The following is a 22,021-nucleotide window of genomic DNA, read 5'->3' as shown; positions in this document are numbered from 1 at the left end:
AGAAAAAGTTTAACGCGAAGATTTGCATTTGTTGGGCTGTGGGCCCTGGTTACCGAGCACCAAGTTTTGTTTGATTTGCACAGTATTATAAAAACTTTAAATTTCATGTTCTTTGTCTCTCTTCCTTTTTGTATTTGCCCTCCCCCTCCCTTTCTTCTTTTTCTTTCTTTCCTTATTTTTGCCTTAAGTTAAGGAGCTCTGTCTGGCCCCACTGAGCTGGCTGCCGGATCTGTTACTGTCCCCTTTGACAAGTGTTCACTTTCTAGCATTCCTTGTTACCTCTCATGGCTTGTTTACTCATTTATATGATCTGTTTGCATGCTGATTGCCTTTGTGACACTAGCCTAAATCTAGAGTGAAAACATACTCAATCTGGGATCTCTGAAGTGAGAGGATACAAAAGCAAAGGAAGCAACAGCAAGACTCAATAAATGAGCAGAATTACTTTTTTCAGTTCAGGGTGGTCCTATGAAGTATCGTGAGGTCTTCTGAATAATGTGTGTGCTTGCACCTCCGCGTGCGACTATACTTATGGATGAGTGTATATAGGTAGAGAATTATGAAATGGGCAAAAATCACAGTTTCAGATGAATTCTTTGAGTGAGGTTTCTCTTCCTTCAGTGGGACCCACCTACTACCAATCTATAGTTTCAGTTCTGCCTCAGTCCAACGGGAGGATATTTAGGTACATGACCCTGAATCAGTATTTTACGAGATCCTCATCATTGCTTTGTTGTGGCCTAACATCTTTTCTGGTTCCTTGTGCAAGGTTTTGACTTGTTTATCTTTGACCAAGATCATTCCTGACAGCTCAATTCTAATAGGGTTCTTCCCCATTCTCTTCTTGCCTTAGTTTCTTGCCTGATTTTTAAAAAATTATAATTCTGTCTCATGCCCTCTGATCTATCTGTTAACTCAAATTCTGTCTTGGAAACTTAGCTTCATTAGGGGAGGAAATTCTCACTCCTTTCTTCTGGGCCTTCCTTAGGCCGAATTTTTACTTCATTGGACTCTCTCCCAGTGGCCTGAGGCTCTCCACATGTCATCTGAGGCAACACCTTTTTTAGTCACATCTGCGTAGAGTCTTCTTGGCCTGTCACAATCAAAGCTCCATTCAGATGATCTCACTGTCCCAGGCTTTGTGTGCGGACATTACATTTTTCATTCTTGAGAAAAGTCTAGGAAATAAAAGATGTGAACATAGGAGGAAACTGCCTGGAAATTTGAGAGGCATCCCCAGTAAGCTTTCTAGTCTTTCCTTGTTCTGCAGCTCACAGGATTGAGCCCATCTTTTCTCAATTATCTCAAGTGGAAGGATCATTTAGGACATTTGGTCATTTTACTCCTGATTTTCTTCAAAATGAACCTAGTGCTCTATAACCATGACAATATTTTGGGCCTTTAGTTCAAAAAATTCCCAAAGAGTCTCTTTATCTATTAATTGACAACTAAACAGAACTCTAGGGAAGAGCTATTCCTTTTGGGCATGAAAAGTTATATAGAGGGTGATCATGGAATGAGGACTAGCCGAAGATTTGGAAGTGGTATGTTATAGTCCAGACTCTGCCACTGACTACCTGGTGATCTGGGGAAAGACACTTACCGTCTGTGTGGCTTTCCTTATCTGTTTAAAAAGAAGTAATTTTTAACATGGTTACTCACAGGGTTGTGAGGATTTCCTAAGGATGGATCTGAGTCATCGTCCAAATTGGAGATCCCAGCATTAAGAACCCATCTGTTTACTGTTGACAAAAACAGCACCTTGTTTACTAGAGTGTTTAATGCCATCTACATACATTTGTCATGGGATTCGTTGACATTCATGAGTCAGAGATCTGCTCAAGGCTTTGCAGCTCCAGAGTGAATCAAGAACTCAGGTCTCTTGACCCCAAGAGTCAGGTGATATTACATGCCCACTGTAGAAAGAGCATCTCTGACAGGAACCCCAGGATCAAGGAGCACAGAGGTGCTTCTGTTCATGCTCTCTGCTCACATCTTAGCCACTGAAGTCCCATCCTACCATGTCTGGGCTGACATCCCATTGATCACTCCAGGGCAGATGACACTGGGCCATTTCATTTCTGACCAGAAAAGTTTTTGTCAGTGTTAAGAGGCTTCTGAGAGATGATGTGCCTCTGTTGGGAGTCTGACTGGACTACTTTCTCTCCTTTTTGGTGTCAGGTAATTTTGGTCTGAAGGAACAGAGGAGAGTGGCCAGTTATTAGAATGGCAATGAGATAACTGGCATACTCTGCTGGTTTGTTGCTGGCATTCCCTTTAGGAATAGCAGTGTCCAGACCAAAACCCTTTGACCTCAGGGTAAGGCTCCTTGAATTCTTCTTCTTACCTTCCTCTCCAAGAACTGATAATCCCTGAAGCTATGTATTGCTTTTCTGTACACAATTCCAAAGTTCTTGTCTTCCAGGCAAGTGATACTGGGGCAGCTCTAAACTCCTGTTGACCTTGTAGAAGATATGAGAAGATGGGCTGGCTGCTGAGGAAACCAGGCCTTCCAGTCACATGGCCTGGTGTCTATAACCCTGACTTTCAAGCAGCTCTTTGGCTCAGTTTGGTCTTCCACGACCCACTAGTGATTTTCTCAGAGCTCTAATGTAGCATGAATTCCACTTTGGTGCTTGTACAGAAGTGAGTTAGGCTGAATCAGATTTTTTTTTTTTAAATTTTATTTATTTATTTGACAGACAGAGATCACAAGTAAACAGAGAAGCAGGCAGAGGGTGGGGGGAGCAGGTTCCCTGCTGAGCAGAGAGCCTGATGTGGGGCTCGATCCCAGGACCCCGAGATCATGACCTGAGCTGAAGACAGAGGTTTAATCCACTGAGCCACCCAGGCGCCCCACGCTGAATCAGATTTTGACAGGCTCAAGTCCTTTATGGTTTTATTGAAAATATCCTGCCAAGTAGAACAATTCTTTTTCTTTCCATTTAATGCCCTTTACCTTGAAAAGCTTGAGTATCAGGGAGGCTGGTAATAAAAGATCAAATGAGACACTCTTCTCCTAGCATTAATGTTCTCCTAGAAGGTGGGTCAGGGGATCCAACTTCCTAAAAGTGCCTTAGTTGGAGACATGTAAGGAAACCCACTGAGAAACCCTTCCCTAACTATCCTGACGATAGGACTCTCCAGAAGAAGCAACCTCAACTTCTTGGTTTTCATCTGCTAAGGAGTGTCAGGATGTGGAGCTAGGTCTCTGGGAAATTTCTCCCCCATCTCCCATTGTACACGTGGACAACACAGCTCTGAACTGAAGAAGAGGACTTCTGACCCATGCCTATGCTGGGACAGGACACAGCTGCACAGTGGTGATGGGGTAAGGTTGCTAGATGAAGCTAAAGACAAATGTAGAGAAAAACTGCATCAGAATTCAGGGTACAGGCACTCACTTGAGGGCCTGCAGCCCAGGAAGGCCGTCGCAGAACAACCTCTGGGGAAACACCTTCAGGGAAGGAGTGGGGAAATGGAAGGTGAAGCAGTGATGCTCCAGGGACATTAAGGAGACCTGGTCTGAATGCTGCAGTACCTTTGGTCTTAGGAGACACTTTGTCTGGATGCAAAGGTCATGATGCCAACCCCAAAGACCCAGGGAAGTAACAAAAAGAAATGAAGCCATATGAATACTAGAATCACAAAGTTTAAGGCTGTTTGGACCCTATGGATTATGGGCAATATTCCATAGTGGCCTCCCCCATTAAGGATTGAGGGAACATATGCAAATGGGCAGAAAAGGCAAGCTGGTGTTTCATGCCCATAAGCAGCAGAAAGAAATAGTATCTTCAACCTAGAAACAGGTGGTATAGGGGGAAAGAAAAAGCTTGTCAGGAGAGACCATGTGGAAACCAAGGCAACTTTAATACTTGGAAGAGGGCTTAACTCCTTGAGGCTGAAGATGGGAGGAGAAAAAGGATGTAACGTGGCTCCGATACGGATGGCTCGGACCAGAGTGTTTATTACTGGGATAGGAAGATCTGTAGCAGGCACTTCCGGGAAGCAGAAGGTATGGGATGGAGGTTCTGTTCAAGCCAGCAGGTGCTCTCAGAGGAAGGGGGAAACAACAACTGGGATGTTACAATTGTGTCCACACACACATTGGAACCACCACACACACAGAGGAGCCAGCAGAGCTATAGACAAGCCTAAGGGACCTGCCTTCAAGGGGCTACAAAAGAATTAGGAAGATACAATCATTCAGATGAGAGCTGTGCACAGAGCCCCAGAAAGGCAGTCAGGAGACCTGCTTCTCATCCCATCTCTGTCACTCACAAGCTGGGTGATTTGGAGCAAATCGCTTCACATTTCAGGGACCTCAGTCTCCTTGTGGTCATTAAGGAGCTTGGCCAAACTGGATTAGAGTCACCATCTTAGTAGTTAGATCAGTGGGATTCTAATTCCAACTCACAATTTTGGCCTGGACTTGCTATTACCTCCCTCTGTTGAGGCCGAAACCACTCAATACCTCTGAGCAAGGTGAATCTTAAGATGGCATGGTCTCCTGGAGAAGAAAGACACGGAACATTAAAATCCCTTATAACACCCAACAAAATAAATCTTTATATGTAAGCAAGGAAGTTCTTGACAACATTCCTTGGAGTATAGGATGTTCCTGACAGATATTATCTAAATCCAAGCCTCTATATTTGAGATCAGGGAGGTAAAGGCGATTTATTTCCTACTTAGGTGAACCTCTCAGAGGGGCAGGAACTTGGCTCCACAACCAGCCAGAGCTGCTTCTCTCACTCTTCATGCAAGCTAGTGATGGGTTAAGTTTCAAAAGCCTCATTTGTACTCCCCAAAGGGAGTGGGACGCTTGTTTGGGAGGAGGCTGGAAGGGAGGGAGGGTTAAGTATCTGGAAAAAATGGACCTGAGAACTGCATAGGCTTAAACTAAAACCATGGAATGCTCAGCTCTCTCACAGGACAATTTGTTGCTGTCTTTAAGACTCCTGTCCTATCTCCTTATTTTGTTCTGATGCTGGTACCGGTTTCAGACTCACAGACCTGTTCTCTTTGGTTCTCAGAACCTTCCACTGCAGAGACATCCAGTCTTGCTCTCTCCAGACACTGCTCTGTGCACCCTCTTCCCCCTCTTTAATATTTCCTTACTGATCTCAGTGCAGATATTAAGAAAGGGATTGAGTTTAACTGCTCTGCTAAGAAAACATGTCTGTGTTTGTTTTCAAACACATCTATTTGTTTATTTATACACATATTAATAATATACAATATATGAATGACATATAAAGAGTATATTAATAATAAATATGTAGATCGCTCATAATCACACCATGCAGAGATAATCCTATTAATACTTTATTTCTGAAATTTTCCCATGCTCTCATAAAAATCACATACTTGCATAAAGATATATATATATTTACCACATGAAAATCATACCCCAAATCCATTTTTTAATTTTCTTATTTAACACCATAAAACAGATGCTTTTCAAATGATAGGGTTTCTGGAGATAGTTGGAGCAGGGGCTTTTAAATAGCAGTAAAGCAAGTCACCACCTATCTACCCACCACACGGACCATGACCTACATCCTGAGGCTGTTGAGAGGTACTGCTGAGGAGTGTGGTACATGGGTGGGGTACCGTTTTGCTGTTACTGATATCAACAGACAAAACCTACTCTAAGGCTTCTCTGAGAGCCAAGATAATGAGATGCCCACCCCTCCAGGAAATACCCTCTATGAAGTCTTACCTTGGTCCTTTGGACCTTTGCTTTCTTTCCCTTTATGAGTCTCATTCTTTAGAGAATGGAGCTATAGGTCATGGTAGAGCTTACCTCCACTCCAAGGAGAAGACTTGTGTGTGGGCTTAGGAGAAGTTTTTTTATCCTTGTGTTTCTTCCCCTTGAACTGGAAGTAAGAGCGGGCTGCCTTCCAGGAACAAAACCTGTGAGAAGATTGGCTTCTGGTCACGTGGAAAAAGTTACCTGCTGAAGAGGCTGGCACACTGAGCACAGGGCAACTGGGTCAGGGCCACTCCTCACAGAGAGCAAAGTGTGCAGTAGAGAAGAGGAAAGACTTGGCCTTGGAGTGCTGCCTGTCAGAGGCCCTTCTTCTGAGCCCTCTCTGTGTCCAGGCCTAGCTCCAGTGAGGACCTTGTGTGGGCAGTATGTTGGGATCCCCTTTCGGAACCAGTGAATGGAGTCTTTAAAGAATCTGCTTTATCCAGGTCTGAGTAAGAGTCAATCCCTCCAATGCTTGCTTGAGCATCAGACTATGAGCTCTCCACTTAATCCCACGTGGTACAGCCTGAGTGTCTGACTGATTTCCTCTCAGGTCCCAATCCCTGGTTTTATCTTGTCCCTTACTCAAAGTCATGACCCTGTCATCACATTCCCAGCAGTCTGAGTAAACCCCTTCCTCACATGAACTTGCACTCATATACTTACTCAATCTAAGAACTATTGCTCCCTGGAGTCCCTCACAACTCTCTTCATCTGTTCCCCCCTGGCCCCTAATGCCTTGCTGTCCATCAGCCCACTCTTGCATTGGACCCCTTGGAGGTTGGTCTTGGCCAAGATTGGATTTATTTTCTATCCTGCCTTTTCTCTGATAGTCTTAACTCATGCCCTCTTTCCCATGCCCCCAAGGGGCATTCTATTTGATCCAGCTGTTTCTCTCATTCCACTCGCTATAATGGGTCTTTGTCCCATCAGGAAGCTCCCAGCATGCCACAATGCATACTTTATGGTGCTTAAAATATTGAGAGACCTTGTTTCTAATCCTGGTTTTACCATGTCCAAGTGCTCCTAGGCATCTCTTAGCCCTTTTGAACCTCAATTTACTCATCTATAAAATAGGGATAATGACACTTTGCCCCACCCATCTCAAAGGGCTGTTGAGAGGTTCATCTGGGATAACATATGTAGACACAGTTTGTGCAATATAAAACTCTTTATATAGGAGTGTATAGGAAAGCAAGTGAAGAACCAGCTGCATAAGGATTAGGGATCCAAAGTCTCCCTGAAGCAGTCTATACTTCCTAAATAGGTGTGAAGCAGTGCCGAGCACTGACTCAAGCCAGGAGCAGCATGCATTTCTCAGGGTTCTGATCCTCCAGAAAGTTTCAGGACAAATTTCTGTTTAGTCCTGCTTAGCAGAACCAGAATCAAGTCTGGACTTGGTGCTAGATAACAACTAATGTTCAAAGGATAAACTGGTTATCTTGAACTTCAATTTTTAATTCTTTTTTAATCCTGTATTAAATAATGTATTATCATAGAGGTTTTATTTTTTTTAATTTAACTGAATTACATTTATTTTTTCCTTCCAAAGTTTTCTTTAAATCCAAATTAATTAACATATAGTATAATATTTGTTTCAGGAGTAGAATTTAGTGACTCATCACTTGCATGTACTACCCAGTGCTCATTGTAACAAGTGAACAAAGGCTCTCCTTAACACCCATCACCTATTTACCCCATGTCCCACCCACTGCCCTCCATCAACACTCCATTTGTTCGCTAACATTGAGTCTCTTATTGTTTTCCTCACCCCTCTCTCCTTCTCTCTTTTTTCCCCCTTCCCACGCATTCATCTGTTTTATTTCCTAAATTCCACATGTAAGTGAAATTACATGGTGTTTGTCTTTCTCTGACTGTCTTGTTTTGCTTAGCATAATACACTCTAGCTCCATCCACATCACTGCAAATGACAAGCTTTCATTCTTGTTGATGGCTTAGGAATGTTCCATGGTGTCTATATACCACACCTTGTTTATCCATTCATTAACTGATGGACACTTGGGCTCTTTCTATACTTTGGCTATTGTTGATAATGCTGCTGTAAACGTCGGGGTGCAGATAACCCTTCGAATCTGTATTTTGTGTCCTGTGGTTAAATACCTAGTAGTACAATTGCTGGATCATAGGATAGTTCTATTTATCATAGAGGTTTTAAAATAAAGGTTGGAGGTTGGTAAGCAACCTTTACACTTCTCTTCCACTAAAGTAACACTTATGCATGCATGCGTGTGTGTGTGTGTGTGTGTGTGTGTGTGTGTGGGAGGGGAGGTCCCCTAAGAGCCAGAATCATAAAATAATCTAAATATCCTAATTAGCCCTGTCTTGGAACATTTCAGCCTCTGGTCACTGTCATACAGGGCCCCGTGTGGAACGTATAGGTTGGCACTATACACTATAGGAATGAATAACCGGCTGGGAGAACCTGGACCAGTGTCTCAGCCCAGATTCGGCAGGCTAGGTTAGAAACCAGTGGGCCACAGTTGCATTTGTCCTGCAGATATTTTGTTTGTTTCATTTTTGTTCTTTGGCCTTCGTAATTTCCTCACCATGTTTTAGTTTTGAGTGTGTTGCCACATTTGCCACTTTAACATTGGGAGATAGGACATCAAAACCTAAATTTCTGGGACACGTTGGTGGCTCCGTTGGTTGAGTGACCAACTCTTGGTTTTGGCTCAGGTCACGATCTCAGTCATGAGATGGATCCCTGTGTCTGGGTCTGTGCCCAGCAGGGAGTCTGCTTGAAGATTCTCTTCCTTTCTGCCTCCCTTCACTCTCTCTCTCAAATAAATCAATCTTTTACAATAACAATAACAACAACAACAACAACAACAACAAAACTCCTAAATTTCTAAGCTCCTCTTGAGAATGTAATATGTAGCAACTGTGCCTCTAATGGTAATTATGGGATTTGGACATAACAGAGTAGAACTCTTGTGTCTTACTCTCTCATGAAGCGCCTCAAGCACAATTACAGTTGTGTTAAATTTGACAGAACTTCTTCCCAGGTATGGAGGTCCATACTCACTCTTAGGTGAGGAACCTATGCCTAAGAAAATTAACATCATTTTGCTAAGCAAGGAGGAGGTGCCTGGGAGAGAGCCAGGTACTCTGATCCCCAGTCTTACTTGGCCTTCCATCCTCTGACTCAGTTTCAACATAAGAGTGGGAGGGATGGGGTGTATTATGTGGCATAAGAATACACCATTATAGTCCCCAAGAGACCGGAAACTGTGAAGCAGAGGGCTACTCTAGAAAGTCAAATGTTTTTTTCTGCCCTCGTGGTCTTGGGCAAGGAGAAAGAGTTACCTTTTCCAGAAGTACATAATGACAGGGAAGAGAGACATGACAGTTCCATGGAAGATGTTCCGATCTAGTTGGCCCTCTGCAATGGCAGCAATGATGGCATCCTTCTGGGATTCAGAGATGTTCACCTACCCATGGAATGGGAGCATGTTAATGGCTGAGGCTTCAGGGAAGGCAGGAAACCTCTCTTGACCCCCCAGGACTTATAAGACCACCCCCTCCCCAGAAGCTTTTCATGCAACTGCTAGGGAAAGGACATCTGGTCGACCCAAGACTTAGGAGGTGCCTATCAGCTTTCAGAGTTCTTGAGGAAGAAATGCTTCTTGGCAAATGCCCAGAGAGGAACAGGAATCTCCTTTACCCTCAGCCTTGGAGGGATTTCCGAATGCAGGTAGAGCTTTAGGATGATGTTAACTTTAGACCTAATTAGGGCCACGTCATTCTCCTTGTATGCCCGGTTGGCTTGCAGCACGTGAGCTGAACTCACCAAATCATTAAATCTAAAAAGAAGCAGTAAGTAGGAAATCAGTGAGGAGAAGATAAAAGCAGCAACTAAATAGGGCAGCCAGCCCAGACCCATTTCTAGACTAAAAAAGACAGGGCCAATCCTGGGCCAGGTTGAAACTTAATTCATTCAATCATAATACCTCCACAGGCAAATACAAATCGAGCACCTACCACATGCCAGGTAACACGCTAAGTGCTTCTTCAAGTGTATTTCTTTACCATAAACTCCCTTAGGTATCCCATCCTGCCTCCGTCCTGACCTCTGTACTGGTTTTGCCTCTGAAGACTTTAAGGGGTAAGAGTTATCTTGCTCTTTCTTTACCTTCCTCCTGATGCTTTCACAATTACCACCACTCTTTGAAGCCACCTATTACTTTTCTTAATTTTTTTTTATTATAGTAAAATATATGCAACATATCATTTACCAGTTTAACCATTTTTAAACATGTAATCAGTGGCATTAAGTACATTGACTGTGCTGTGCAACCATCAACACAATCCACCTCCAGAACTTTTTCATCTTCCCCAGCTGAAACTTTTCCTAAGAGTAGAATACTAAGATTTTCCCATTATAATCTTGTTTTGCCATACCAAGAGCAGGGATTCAGCAGTGAACTTGGTAAACAAAGTTCTGCCTTCTTTTTAGTTGTCTAAATGCACTTCCTGCACCTATCATCCTACTTATTAACTCTCATTTGTGTTTTGTCTGCCATCCAGATTGGTTTGCGGGATCTCAGAGAATAGGGAACACGTCTTACCATAACACATCTTTTGAATCTCCAGTACCAAACCCAGTGCCCAAGCAATCAGTAAGCATTTGTGGAACTGAGCTAAATGCCTCATTGGGGTGCAGATTAAGAAGATCTCTTAACCAATTCCCCTAACCAGTGTGCTGAATGACCAGATACTCTGCACGTCTCAAAACACACCGACTGATGCCTACGACATGCTCATCATATACACCGGTTGTACCTTCTGTAATATACTCTCACATTTTCGCAGTGAGTTGAGGCACATACATACTGAGAATTATTCATGCCTCTTCTCAAAGATTTTTGCCTGTTGTACTTGTTCCTATAATTTGTAATTTATGAAAATTAATAAAATATGAACATACAAGGAAAAGATATTTGTTGTTTCTCAGAAAATAAATTTGAATGTGTTGGAATGTTCCAGTAAAAGCAAGTTGTTTTTTAAAAAGTTGCTGTTGAAAAAAAAAACAAGGTCACTATTGAGTGAGGTGTGACAAAGCAATTTAAAACTTTGAAAAAACACGTATAAAATTCAGAAGGATTAAACTGCCTTTATATTCTCACTCACTTTAAAGAGAGAAATTTTAGAATTAGCTGATAGCATTTTGGATATAGTTTATGCAAGAAAAATATATGGATCTCCAGTTAGAGGAATGGCTTTGATTTTACGTTGAAAGTTTGACAGGTGAGTTGAAGTATGTTAGCATGATTTAACATAATAATATCTATTTAAGTATGGATGTTCCTCACAAATTTAAAAATAGATTTACCATATAATCCAGTAATCCCACTATGGGGTATTACCTAAAGAATACAAAAATACTAATTCAAAGAAATAATGCACCCCCTATGTTTATTGCAGCATTATTTATAATGGCGAAATTATGGAAGCAGTTCATGTGTCCATTGGCAGATTAATGGATAAAGAAAATATAGAATATTACTCAACCATGAAAAAGAAAGAAATCTTGCCATTTTCAACAACATGGATGGAGATAGAGGGTATAAAGCTAATCAACCAAAAGCAGGCAAAAATGACAATAATAATGTTACACAATGAGTGAAGTAATATAGAGAGGATTGAGTAGCCTGTATGCATGTACAGGAGACTTCCAACTTATATCAGCTTAAATGCCATTTATGCATCTCTATCTGTATTTCTAAATTAGTTCAGAACTTTTAAAAGTTCTCAAAAAAAAAAAAAAAAAAGCCCACCACATTCTAAAACATAGACTCATAAGCCATTCTACTTTAGTACCTAAGATACCTAATCACCATGCAGTACATCATTTCTATGGGGGAAATGTATTCCAAATTTCAAATCAGTGCTCCAGGAACATACCCTTTCTGTTCATGACAAAGATGTTCCCTTTGATGAGGACAGAGAAAGAAGTAGAAACTCTTATTTCTCTTAGAGTCACTTGTTTCTATCTGCAAATGTTCGAGACAATTTTAAGTCAGTTTTCTCCTTCAGAGGCGCTAGACCTGTGTTCTCAACTGTGCTGCCATCAGAATCCCATGAGCAGCTTATGACAGTACCAGTTCCCAGGCTCCACACTGGACCCCTGAAATCCAAATCTCTGGGCCTGGCATTGGCAGTATTCACCAGCTCCCAGAGACCCTGATGTGCACCAGTGTTGAGAGCCATTGACTAACTCCTTTACCCCAGGATGATTGTTTTGCAAGTTCAGACCCTGGGCTCACAAATTGAAGAGCTGCACATGAGACACACTTGGTTAAGAGTATTTCTGTATTTCTAAGTAGAGAGGTGCCTGGGTGGCTCATTCACTTAAGCACCTGACTTTTGATATTGGCTTAGGTCATGATCTCAAGGTCATGAGACTGAGCCCCACGTCCGGCTCTGCACTGGATATAGAGCCTGTTCAGGCTCCTTTCTCTCCCTCTCCTTCTGTTTTTCTTTGTCGAGAGAAATATTTCTAAGTAGAAACTGTACTAAACAACAGGTAAGAATAATCTGACCCAGGGCAGAAAGATGTTTTCCTTTCTGTATTTCACCAAAGCTGTAATGGAAAGATCTCCAATTTTTTTTCTACTACTTGCTTTTTTCATAAGATGCATGGATAAAGCAACGAATAATATCTATATCTATAACTATATGTCTCTGTTCAATGTCATGCACACACAGAGACACACAATTTTTATTACTAAAATTCTTTGTTCTAACTAAGGAACTATTGGCTCTATGGTGCTCCATAAGAGGACTTCTATCATATTAGCAAACAATAAGGAGAAAAAAGCGCTCCACTTCCTGGGTATAAATATCATTTCAATATTTCAATCATTTCAATATTGGCAACTCCAGAATACTGAAGAGCATCTAGGACCTAAAGGGAAGGATGGCAGAAATTGATATGGTGACAGGCAGAATTCAGTGAGATTTTCAGTTGGAGATTCCTGCCTGGCAGGGCTGAAATCACTGTGTCACTTACAGGCTTTGCAGGAAGGTACTAACCAGGGGAAGTCGTGATAGGGAGAGATGGGAAACTTACCTCTCTATTTCAGAAAATAAATACAAATCATTGATTGCAAAGTTGACGGTGATAATTCTGTGGCCAAGTATTCGGCGCTTCATCAGTATTATATCCCCATCCTCAAGGTCTGCATTCCGGACGTTGGCGGCATTTGCGGTTGGGCGTCCTGGTGCATTTGGTGTTGTGGAGAAATCTGAGAGAGAAAGACAAAAGAATTAAAATCTAGTTTGATGATATTACTCTTAAACTTGAAGCCTTTGACTTGGGCATAACTAAAATGAAGAAAGGAAAGTGTGGACCCATCTTTGGGGCTGTTGAAATAGTGATTTCCTACCCTTGGGCTCAATGCTTTACTTTGACTTGAAGGACTGCTAAAAAAGCCATCTGCTCAGATGGTATGACCACATACACACCAAAAAAAAAAAAAAAAAAATTAACTGAGTACTGAAAGGTGTTTTCCTGGTGCGTGTCTCATGGAAATATAATTGCACTGTAGTTATGCCAATCCTTAACATTTCTGCAGAAGTTGAATATGCAGATGTGACCTTCAAAATGGAGTCTGTGGTTTTTTTTTTTTTTTTTTAAGATTTTTTATTTATTTGAGAGAGAGACAATGAGAGAGAGCATGAAAGGGGAGAAGGTCAGAAGGAGAAGCAGACTCCCCATGGAGCTGGGAGCCTGATGCGGGACTTGATCCTGAGACTCTAGGATCATGACCTGAGCTGAAGGCAGTTGTTTAACCAGCTGAGCGACCCAGGCACCCAGGAATCTGTGGTTCTGATGATGCTTATTCTAGGTTTATCAAGGAAGTAATTTAGAAGGAAACTGGGAAAGCAGCGCAACAAAAAAGTCAAAATATCAAGAGTAAAGGAGTTTAATGGAACAGAGAGTAGGGTGCTAGAGTAGAAAACAGACATAAATGAGTAAAGAAGAATATAGAAGATTCAAGAAGGTTTGGATTGTGTCTAGAAAAACAAGACATTTATTTTAGAAAGTTTCTTGAGTAGGATGTACACAAAGAAATCCATTCATTGGGATTTAGGATTGAGAAGACAACAGTTTTGGACTGTATCTGGCAAGCAGTCCCTGGTTAATTGCCTGGCTGGGTTTAAGAAAATTGTCTAATCCAGCTCTAGAATTTACAATTCTTCCTATAAAATCCGTTATTCTGGATATCTGTTCAGGAATCGCTGATGTGGTATGGTGCTTCCTATGGTGTAAGTGGGATTCCTTTTGGAGAAGTGTTACATATAAAATGGGAGGGTACTACAACACTAAATAAATAGTTAGCACCTCTTATTTCCCAGACCTTGTGCTAGGTCCTAGGGTTACAGCACCAAATAAAGCAAAGCCTCCTCCTTCCTGTCTTATAATCTATCTCTTAGACTTGAGTTCAAAGGAGAAAACAAAGTTTGAATAGTAGTGGAAGTTGGTGTGATGGCCAGGGATTTTAGGAAAAGAGTATGCTAAATCCACTCAAGAAATCTGGGAGCAGTGATATACTTGTAAACCAGCTCTGGTAGGGGAGGGGGGAGACTGGCTTTGGTGTCTTTGCCAATTTCTATAATAAATACTTCCACTGTAGCTGGTTTCAGCTATTGATGGTTCACAAAATGTCCCGAATATTTAACAGTTAACTCTCAATTGGGTAGAGATTTGTCAGGTTGTATTATTTTTTTAAAGCAAGACCCAACTCTATGCTAGCTATAAGAATACTTTAACTGTAGGACATAAATAGGTTATAAGTAAAGGAAATGAAAAAGATAATACATGCTAACACTAATAAAAAGAAAGCTGGAGTGACTATCTTAATATCAGACAAAGTAGATTTCAGAGAAAAGAATATTACCAAGGATAGAAATATATATATATATATTTGTAATGACTAATGGGTCAATTGATTGAAGGACGTAACAATCCCAGAAAAGTGTAAATGATAATGATAGAAAACAGACGACTGGCAGACAGATCTCCCACTGACCTATAGAAGCACTCTTCTTGGGCTGTCTTATCCAAAGCTCAGGATGTGGGAAGTTGAAGTAGGGTGAAATTAGACTTTCTAACCATTCTGGGGCACGAGGGTTTGAACTAATTTTATTTAAAAGAAGGAACAAAAGAACTAGAACTATTCGAAAACCCTAAATGTTTGTAAAGCAGTTCCTAAAAAATACATACAAAAACTTTTGCAAATTAGAAAATATCATAATATTAAAATTAAAGTTCCAATAGAAAAATAGACAAAGGTGGGCGCCTGGGTGGCTCAGTGGATTAAACCGCTGCCTTCGGCTCAGGTCATGATCTCGGGGTCCTGGGATCAAGTCCCGCATCGGGCTCTTTGCTCAGCAGGGAGCCTGCTTCCTCCTCTCTCTCTCTCTGCCTGCCTCTCTGCCTACTTGTGATCTCTCTCTGTCAAATAAATAAATAAAATCTTTAAAAAAAAGAAAAATAGACAAAGGATGTAAACAATTCAAATAGGACTGCAAATGACCAACAAATGAGGGTACTCAATTATGAAAAAAATATACATAAGAATGGCACGTTAGTTTTCATTTACTGGATTGTCAGTTTTTTGTTTTGTTTTGTTTTGTTTTTAGACAGAGATCACAAGTAGGCAGAGAGACAGGCAAAGAGAGAGGGGGAAGCAGTCTCCCCATGGAGCAGAGAGCCTGATGCGGGACTTGAGCTCAGGACCCTGAGATCATGACCTGATTGGAAGGCAGAGGCTTTAACCCAGTGAGCCACCCAGGTGCCCTCGGATCATCAGTTTTTAAAAAGTGCCTAATATCCCAGAGGTTGGTGACAACTTGGCACTTATTTATACGGTTGGTGAGAGTTTAATTAGTGTAATGTTTTTAAATTTAACTATTTTTAACCATTTACTCATTTTTCCCATTTTAAGGAATTGATCTCATAGAAATACACGATTGCTAAATATGTGTGTTTTGCAGCATTATTTGTCATACCGACAATTAAAACAACTCAAAAGTCAACAAGAGAGATGAAGGTGATAGACATTAAGGAGGGCCCTTGAAGGAATGAGCCCTGGGTGTTACATGCAACTGATGAATCACTAAACTCTACCTCTGAAACTGATCATACACTGTTAATTGAATTTAAATTTTAAAAACAACAAAAAAAAAGAGTGATGAGATTTTCATCAATTCCTCTGGTATTATCTCAGGCACTTTGGCCATGTCATTAATCTTAATTAATTAATCATAATCATTAAACTCCAGTCCAACTGGCCTGATTGCAATTCCTGCAATAAGCCACGCTCTTTCTTATTTTAGGATTCTATGTAGACCTTGAAATTGCTCCCCACCTATTTTGTCTGCTTAACTTGTCATTCATGAAGACAGATTTGTCATTTTCTAGCAGTCTTCCCTGATCCTCCTCCCTGACTAACTAGGGTCTCCCTACAATTGTCATTGGGATTATTCACCATAGGATAACAGCAGTAACACCGGCTAACACTTTTATGGTAATGGGTAAAGACACTTTGTATGTATTAACTCATTTAATCCTCACAACAATCTAGGTGTTAAGTAAATTATTATTACCATTCTACAGGTGAAAAAATTGAGGTATAAAATCACTTTCACAAGGTCCTTCAGGCATATTCTAATCCAGGATATTGGGCTCCAACATCTCTGGCTCTTACTTTGTCTTGCCCTCAAAATGTAAGTGCCATGAAGACATGTCCTATCCTGCATGTTTACCACTGCATCCCCAGCACCTGGCAAATTTCCTGCCATGTAGTGGATTCTCAGAAAGTGTGGTGAATGAATGAATGAGCTAAGAAATGAAGTAGTTGAGTAAATCTATTCTATGGACAACAGTTTTGTGAAATGTCAGATCTTGCTGCACTTTAGTCATTTTCCACCCTTGCTGGCTCTGAGAGAAGCCGCCACCGGACTCACATCCTCTCTAGGCAGGTCTGAGCTTGGCTTTGCACCCAGGACCTGGAGTCCTGCTGGACCCCAGGCTAACACAGGCAAGACAAAAAGCGAGAGCTCTGCAGCCTCTTATCAGGGCTGAACCCTGTGTCTGAAATATCAACAGGAAAGACAGTAAATAGAGAGATTACTTACTTTCCTTGTTATTTTGTACTTCTAGGTGAAGATAGTCTTCAAATTCCTGGCGCTTATGGGGATCAGACATAAATTTGCGGTACTTGCAAAAGCTCTTAATGAATCCAATCATTTTCCGCCAGCCTCTCCCCTGGGGGAAAAGAGAGGGGTGCGCCATATTCATTAGTATAGCTGCTGTTCGCCGGAAGTCTTCTATGTGCCAGAAACTTGACATTCATTATGTTTAGTCCTCACAATACCTCCTTTGTAAGGAATAATCTTAAACTCCAATTTAAAGGTGAGGAAAAACAGAATCATAAACCTTCTCCAAATTAAGTGGCTAATGGGCAAAAGATTCTGGCTTTACCCAGGCACGGGGCCACTGGCAATGCTCCTTCTACCATAGACTTTCAACGGTAAGATTTGAGATGACATGATTAGGAGAGCGTGTGAGTGCTAAAAATAGGAAGAAAGAGGGGTGGGAGATATGCCTAACTCACAGGAAGGGAGTATTAGCTCAGAAAAATTTGAAATGTTGAAGAAATAAGGAGATGAATAAAATCATTTCTAATCATTAAAAAGAGAAAAGTATAATTACATGCACATGCATACCACACACACACACACATACACACACACACACCCAAATGCATTTTATAAGTTCATTATCTGTTTCTTAATGCCCAGTGACCATTCTGTAATTCATTTGCCCATTGACAAATTGATATTTGGAGGCAGAAAGAATCTTATTGATCAACTAGATCAGTTGTCTCATTCCACAAAGAGGGATCTTCAAGGCAAGCATGAAATTTTTTTTTTTTAAGATTTTATTTATTTGACAGACAGAGATCACAAGTAGGCAGAGAGGCCGGCAGAGAGAGAGAGAGAGAGAGAGAGGAGGAAGCAGGCTCCCTGCTGAGCAGAGAGCCTGATGCAGGACTCGATCCCAGGACCCTGAGATCATGACCTGAGCCAAAGGCAGAGGCTTTAACCCACTGAGCCACCCAGGCGCCCCAAGGCAAGCATGAATTTAAAGAGCCAGTAGCAATATACAAAAATCACTTGAGTCTGGGTTCAGAAACTTGGAGTCTGGAGCCTAGCTTTTCCCTGATTATGTAATTTGGGTCAATTTACTTAATCTGTGTCTCAGTGTCTCCATGTATAAGAGAGAAACAATAGCCTTCAGGATTGGGGTGAGGGTTAGTGATTATGTATTTAAACTCTAATATAGTGCTTGATATAAAGTAGGCATTAAGTATGTGTCAGTTTATTTTTATCTTTTCTTATCCAAGAGCAACTGGAAGACCTGAAATTAAAATGAAGTCTGGTTCTGGGTACAATATTCCTTTTAATGTCCTACATGAGCATTCATGGTACCCCGACACAGATTTGACTCATGTATGGAGGGAAAAAAAAGAGAAAAGAGGGAGTAGACGTTTTCATATAAGCATAGTCCATGTCTGTTTTCAGAAATATCTTAGCAAGATTTTTGGAGTCACAGCTGGGCTCAAAATTTTCTGATACTAACCGACTCTACAACACAATGAACAAGTGATTATTTAAAAATGGAGCATGTATTTTTTTCTCAAATCATATGAAGATAGTTTCCCAAATAACATTCCTGTCTAGGGGAGCATGTGTCTTGGTTGACAGGCCTCAGAAGTACACTGGAATTTACTGATGAAACTTCTTTGTAAAACTAATATTTAATTATTTTTAAGACAATATTTAATAATTGCCATTTTCTTGCAAAACTATATTTTGCAAAATTGTATACTGTCCATTAAAATGCTTTTATGTAAACTGGAAAAAAATCCTGTCTCTTCTTTCTCCCACCCACTCCTCCTTTTTTTTTTTTTCCCACTGCTGGCATAGAGAAAGAGTGAGCTCAATAACGGGTGAGTTTGGAAGAAGAAAATGGGCATGTTCTGCTCTCAGCCTTCTGCATTCTCTTTTTGGGAGTGGCTTGTTTGCAGGATACCTGGAGAAATGTCAGGTATCCATAAGGGGTTTGTCATTCAATAAGGGGTTCACCCAGAAGGCCCAAGTTGTTCCATTATGCCAGTGGCTGCATACCTGACTAAGTCTAATTTGGGTGCAGAGAGGATTATTAAACCCATCGGGCATTATGGCCAATCCACATCCTTCAAACCAGCTTTTAGCAGTAAAAAGACTCCCTCACATTTTGATCTCCATGTATCTGACCCCTGTGTCTTTTGCTTAACTGGTTCTAGTCAAGAGTGAAAGCAAGGATTTTTCCTCAAATTCCCACTGTAACCATTTCTCTGAGCCTCGGGGTCCTCCACTGTAAAATGTGAATTAAGGAACATAGCCAGGGCGCCTGAGTGGCTCAGTGGGTTAAAGCCTCTGCCTTTGGCTCAGGTCATCAGGCTCTCTGCTCAGTGGGGAGCCCGCTTCCTGCTCTCTCTGCCTACTTGTGATCTCTCTCTGTCAAACAAACAAACAAACAAACAAACAAAGAAACATAGCCAAAGAGTAGTTGTTTGGGTGAATAAAGAAGCTAACAGGGAAAGTCTTTTTTGCTCGGTTGACAAAGCATAAGATGTTCTTGCCCCCAGTGTGTGGTCTTCACTGCCTTCCTCACAGACCTGGGATTCTTGTAGGTGAGCTGCGTTCTTTGAGGGCTTCTTAGAAGTTTGTACTTCAACATGCCCTTCAGGATAAGGTGGGAACAGCTCTTGGTAATCTTTAAACCTGCCAGAAGGAAACCAAGAACATCAAGGCAAACACCTGGTACAAACAAGGTAACGGTCCAGGCAAACCTAGCTCAGCTTTTGGAGGGAGTCAGAGTGGGAACTGGGGAATGGTGAGACACTCCCAAGGACTCTTCTTACCATTTCGATCCTTTGCTAATGTCAGCCTATCCTTCCTGATCAATACTGGATTGTTCCTTGTTCAGGTAAATGAACTGAAATGTGTGTGTGCACAGGTATGTAGGTAGAGGATTCAGGATAAATTTGATTTTTCTCTTGTAGGGAAGCTCGGGCAGTGAACTCTAAGAGTAAATTAGAGACTCCTTGAGTATGATAGTTTTCAGAAGCCAATGAGCAGCTTCCGAAAGAATTATCACCTTCTCGGAGCAATACTCACCACTTCTCTTCCAGAGATTTCATGACAAAGCCCTGTATCATTAACAGTGTGGTTGTGCTGACATGGCGCATTCCAGAGATTTCTTTGATAATAGGGGCGTCACACTGCAGTATTTCTTCTAAAAAGATGCCAAGAGAGAGAAAAAAGTCATCAACTTGTCTACCTTTTCTGAGGTATCTGGTGTGTTTTTCATTTTAAAGTCTCACAGTTCCTTATTCTTAATCTGGTCAGACTCTGAGCTCTCCACAATTTGAAAATCTCAAAAGCATAATTGTAGAGCAAATACTTCCATTCAAATTCAAAAACAAGTGCTTCAAGGGAAGGAAATATTTAAAAGACTCATTTCTGCAGTTAAAGTGTTTGGTTTAGGAAGAGAGCAGAACAATAAAGGATTAAAGTTAAATTGTTGGGGCAGATGGGAGGGAATCCAAGATTACAAATAAGTATTATGAGGGCACTATAATTCTCAGGTGTCCAGATACTACTATGTTCATTAATAAGACTTGAACATTTATCAGCGACAAGATCTGCAAACTCATCTTTGTCTTCTTCCTGAGAATCAACAAGTAAACATTTCTTATAAGTAAACATTTGCCAGATTTACATTTTTTTTTACTTTCATAAAATGTATAACCTTATCTTGGTTATCACAAGGAAATACACACACACACACACACACACACACACCTGTTTGTTCATTTTGTGGCAAAATCTTCATTGCTTTGCTATAGGTTTGTTAACTTCGAGGAGGGGATTATGCTTACCTCCTTTTTCTCCCCTCTAGAATTATAGGTCAACACTTTATCTGCAACTTTTGTTTTTGGTCAAGATGAATTTACGTGGGTCAGATTGCCCTCCCTCCACAGGCAAGTAAACAAAATTTATGAAACAAAGATTTTCAGGGAGACAGTTCTTCCCAAGACAACTCTCTCTACAATCTACTGTGGGCAAGCACCCCAACTTTACACACAGCTGACTCTTACTTTTGTATCTAAATTACTGTCTAGTTGATTTAAGGGTAAAATAACTCGTTTGAATTCAAGTTTTCTGTGTTTCATCATCCTCATTAGTAAAATGGAGCTATTCTTTCCTATCTTATAGAGATTAAATAAAATCCTATTTTCAGTGCTGAATTGATTTAAATGTGAGGTTAAATTTCATTTTTAAGTACAAGTGTCTTGCACTTGGCTTCTTACAGTAGTATTTACTTTAGATTTATTTTTGTTGCTTTCTGCTTTTACTGTCCCTCTTAATCTTTGCCTCAGTACTGCCCATGTGGCCACTACTCTGTTCTGCTCTTTCAGGGGTCTCACAGGAGACAGTGTCTCTGCCAAACTCTACCCCTAACATACTAAAGGGAGAAGGGAACAATATCAGGAGGAGAGGGTGTATACCAGCAGAACTTTTGCCATGGAAATAAGTCTTGATTATATTTTCAAAGAGAGACTTGTACATTTTTTCGTTTGTCTCAATACTGATCTTATGTATGGCTACCAGGAATTGCAAGGGGCTTTCAGCCTTCCGTTCTTTGAGGAACTCTTTGAAGAACTCCAAGTGGTGTGTATTGAGGAGGACTTCTGTTAAGTTTCTGGAAAATAAGAAAGCATCATTGGTGAAGAGAAAAGGATGGTAGCCCGAGATTCTGCTCCAGTTAAGGAATGTGGAGGGGCATCTCCCAGACTTTAGCCATATGTGAAAAGTGGAGTCAATAAATTGGTTACTATGCCTATCTCCTTGGAGATAAATTTAACCTTTTATATATCTACCCTAAGCTTAGTCCAATTATTTGACAACCCCAATAGAAGAGGAGGAGAGGTATTTTAAAGGAGATAATTTTTTTTTTTTTACATTGTTGATTCAAAGCAACCTCTAATTGGCACTCATTTCAATGAGGCAGAGCATTAGTGATCAGTTGTTATTGATCAATATTTCTAAATTTCTTTGGTTGACTTATTTCACATTTCCTTAAATAAAGATACTCCTAATATTTTATTCTCAATCCTCTTTACT

At 40.8% G+C, this 22,021-nt stretch overlaps 1 protein-coding gene across 2 annotated transcripts in view; it reads right to left on the bottom strand.

Annotated features, from left to right (window-relative positions):
* Window positions 1-3,853: 3,853 nt before the first annotated feature.
* The window catches only part of RGSL1 (regulator of G protein signaling like 1), a 75,147-nt gene continuing 56,979 nt past the window's right edge, over window positions 3,854-22,021 (bottom strand). For both annotated transcript variants that reach the window (XM_045074335.1, XM_045074336.1), the window contains 10 exons: window positions 21,406-21,599; window positions 20,012-20,129; window positions 19,510-19,615; window positions 16,922-17,051; window positions 12,849-13,023; window positions 9,441-9,579; window positions 9,083-9,207; window positions 5,810-5,919; window positions 4,418-4,510; window positions 3,854-4,050 (listed from right to left, as the gene is read on the bottom strand). In XM_045074335.1, the coding sequence (XP_044930270.1) occupies window positions 3,869-4,050; window positions 4,418-4,510; window positions 5,810-5,919; window positions 9,083-9,207; window positions 9,441-9,579; window positions 12,849-13,023; window positions 16,922-17,051; window positions 19,510-19,615; window positions 20,012-20,129; window positions 21,406-21,599 (1,372 nt within the window). In that variant the 3' untranslated portion in view covers window positions 3,854-3,868. The remainder of the gene's footprint in view (window positions 4,051-4,417; window positions 4,511-5,809; window positions 5,920-9,082; window positions 9,208-9,440; window positions 9,580-12,848; window positions 13,024-16,921; window positions 17,052-19,509; window positions 19,616-20,011; window positions 20,130-21,405; window positions 21,600-22,021) is intronic.

The sequence above is a fragment of the Mustela putorius genome, unplaced genomic scaffold (assembly GCF_011764305.1).
Source record: "Mustela putorius furo isolate JIRA1106 unplaced genomic scaffold, ASM1176430v1.1 tig00537335_pilon_pilon_pilon, whole genome shotgun sequence".
NCBI lineage: Eukaryota > Metazoa > Chordata > Mammalia > Carnivora > Mustelidae > Mustela > Mustela putorius.
The sequence above is the reverse complement of the archived record's forward strand: the minus strand, read 5'-3'. Positions and strand labels throughout refer to the sequence as shown.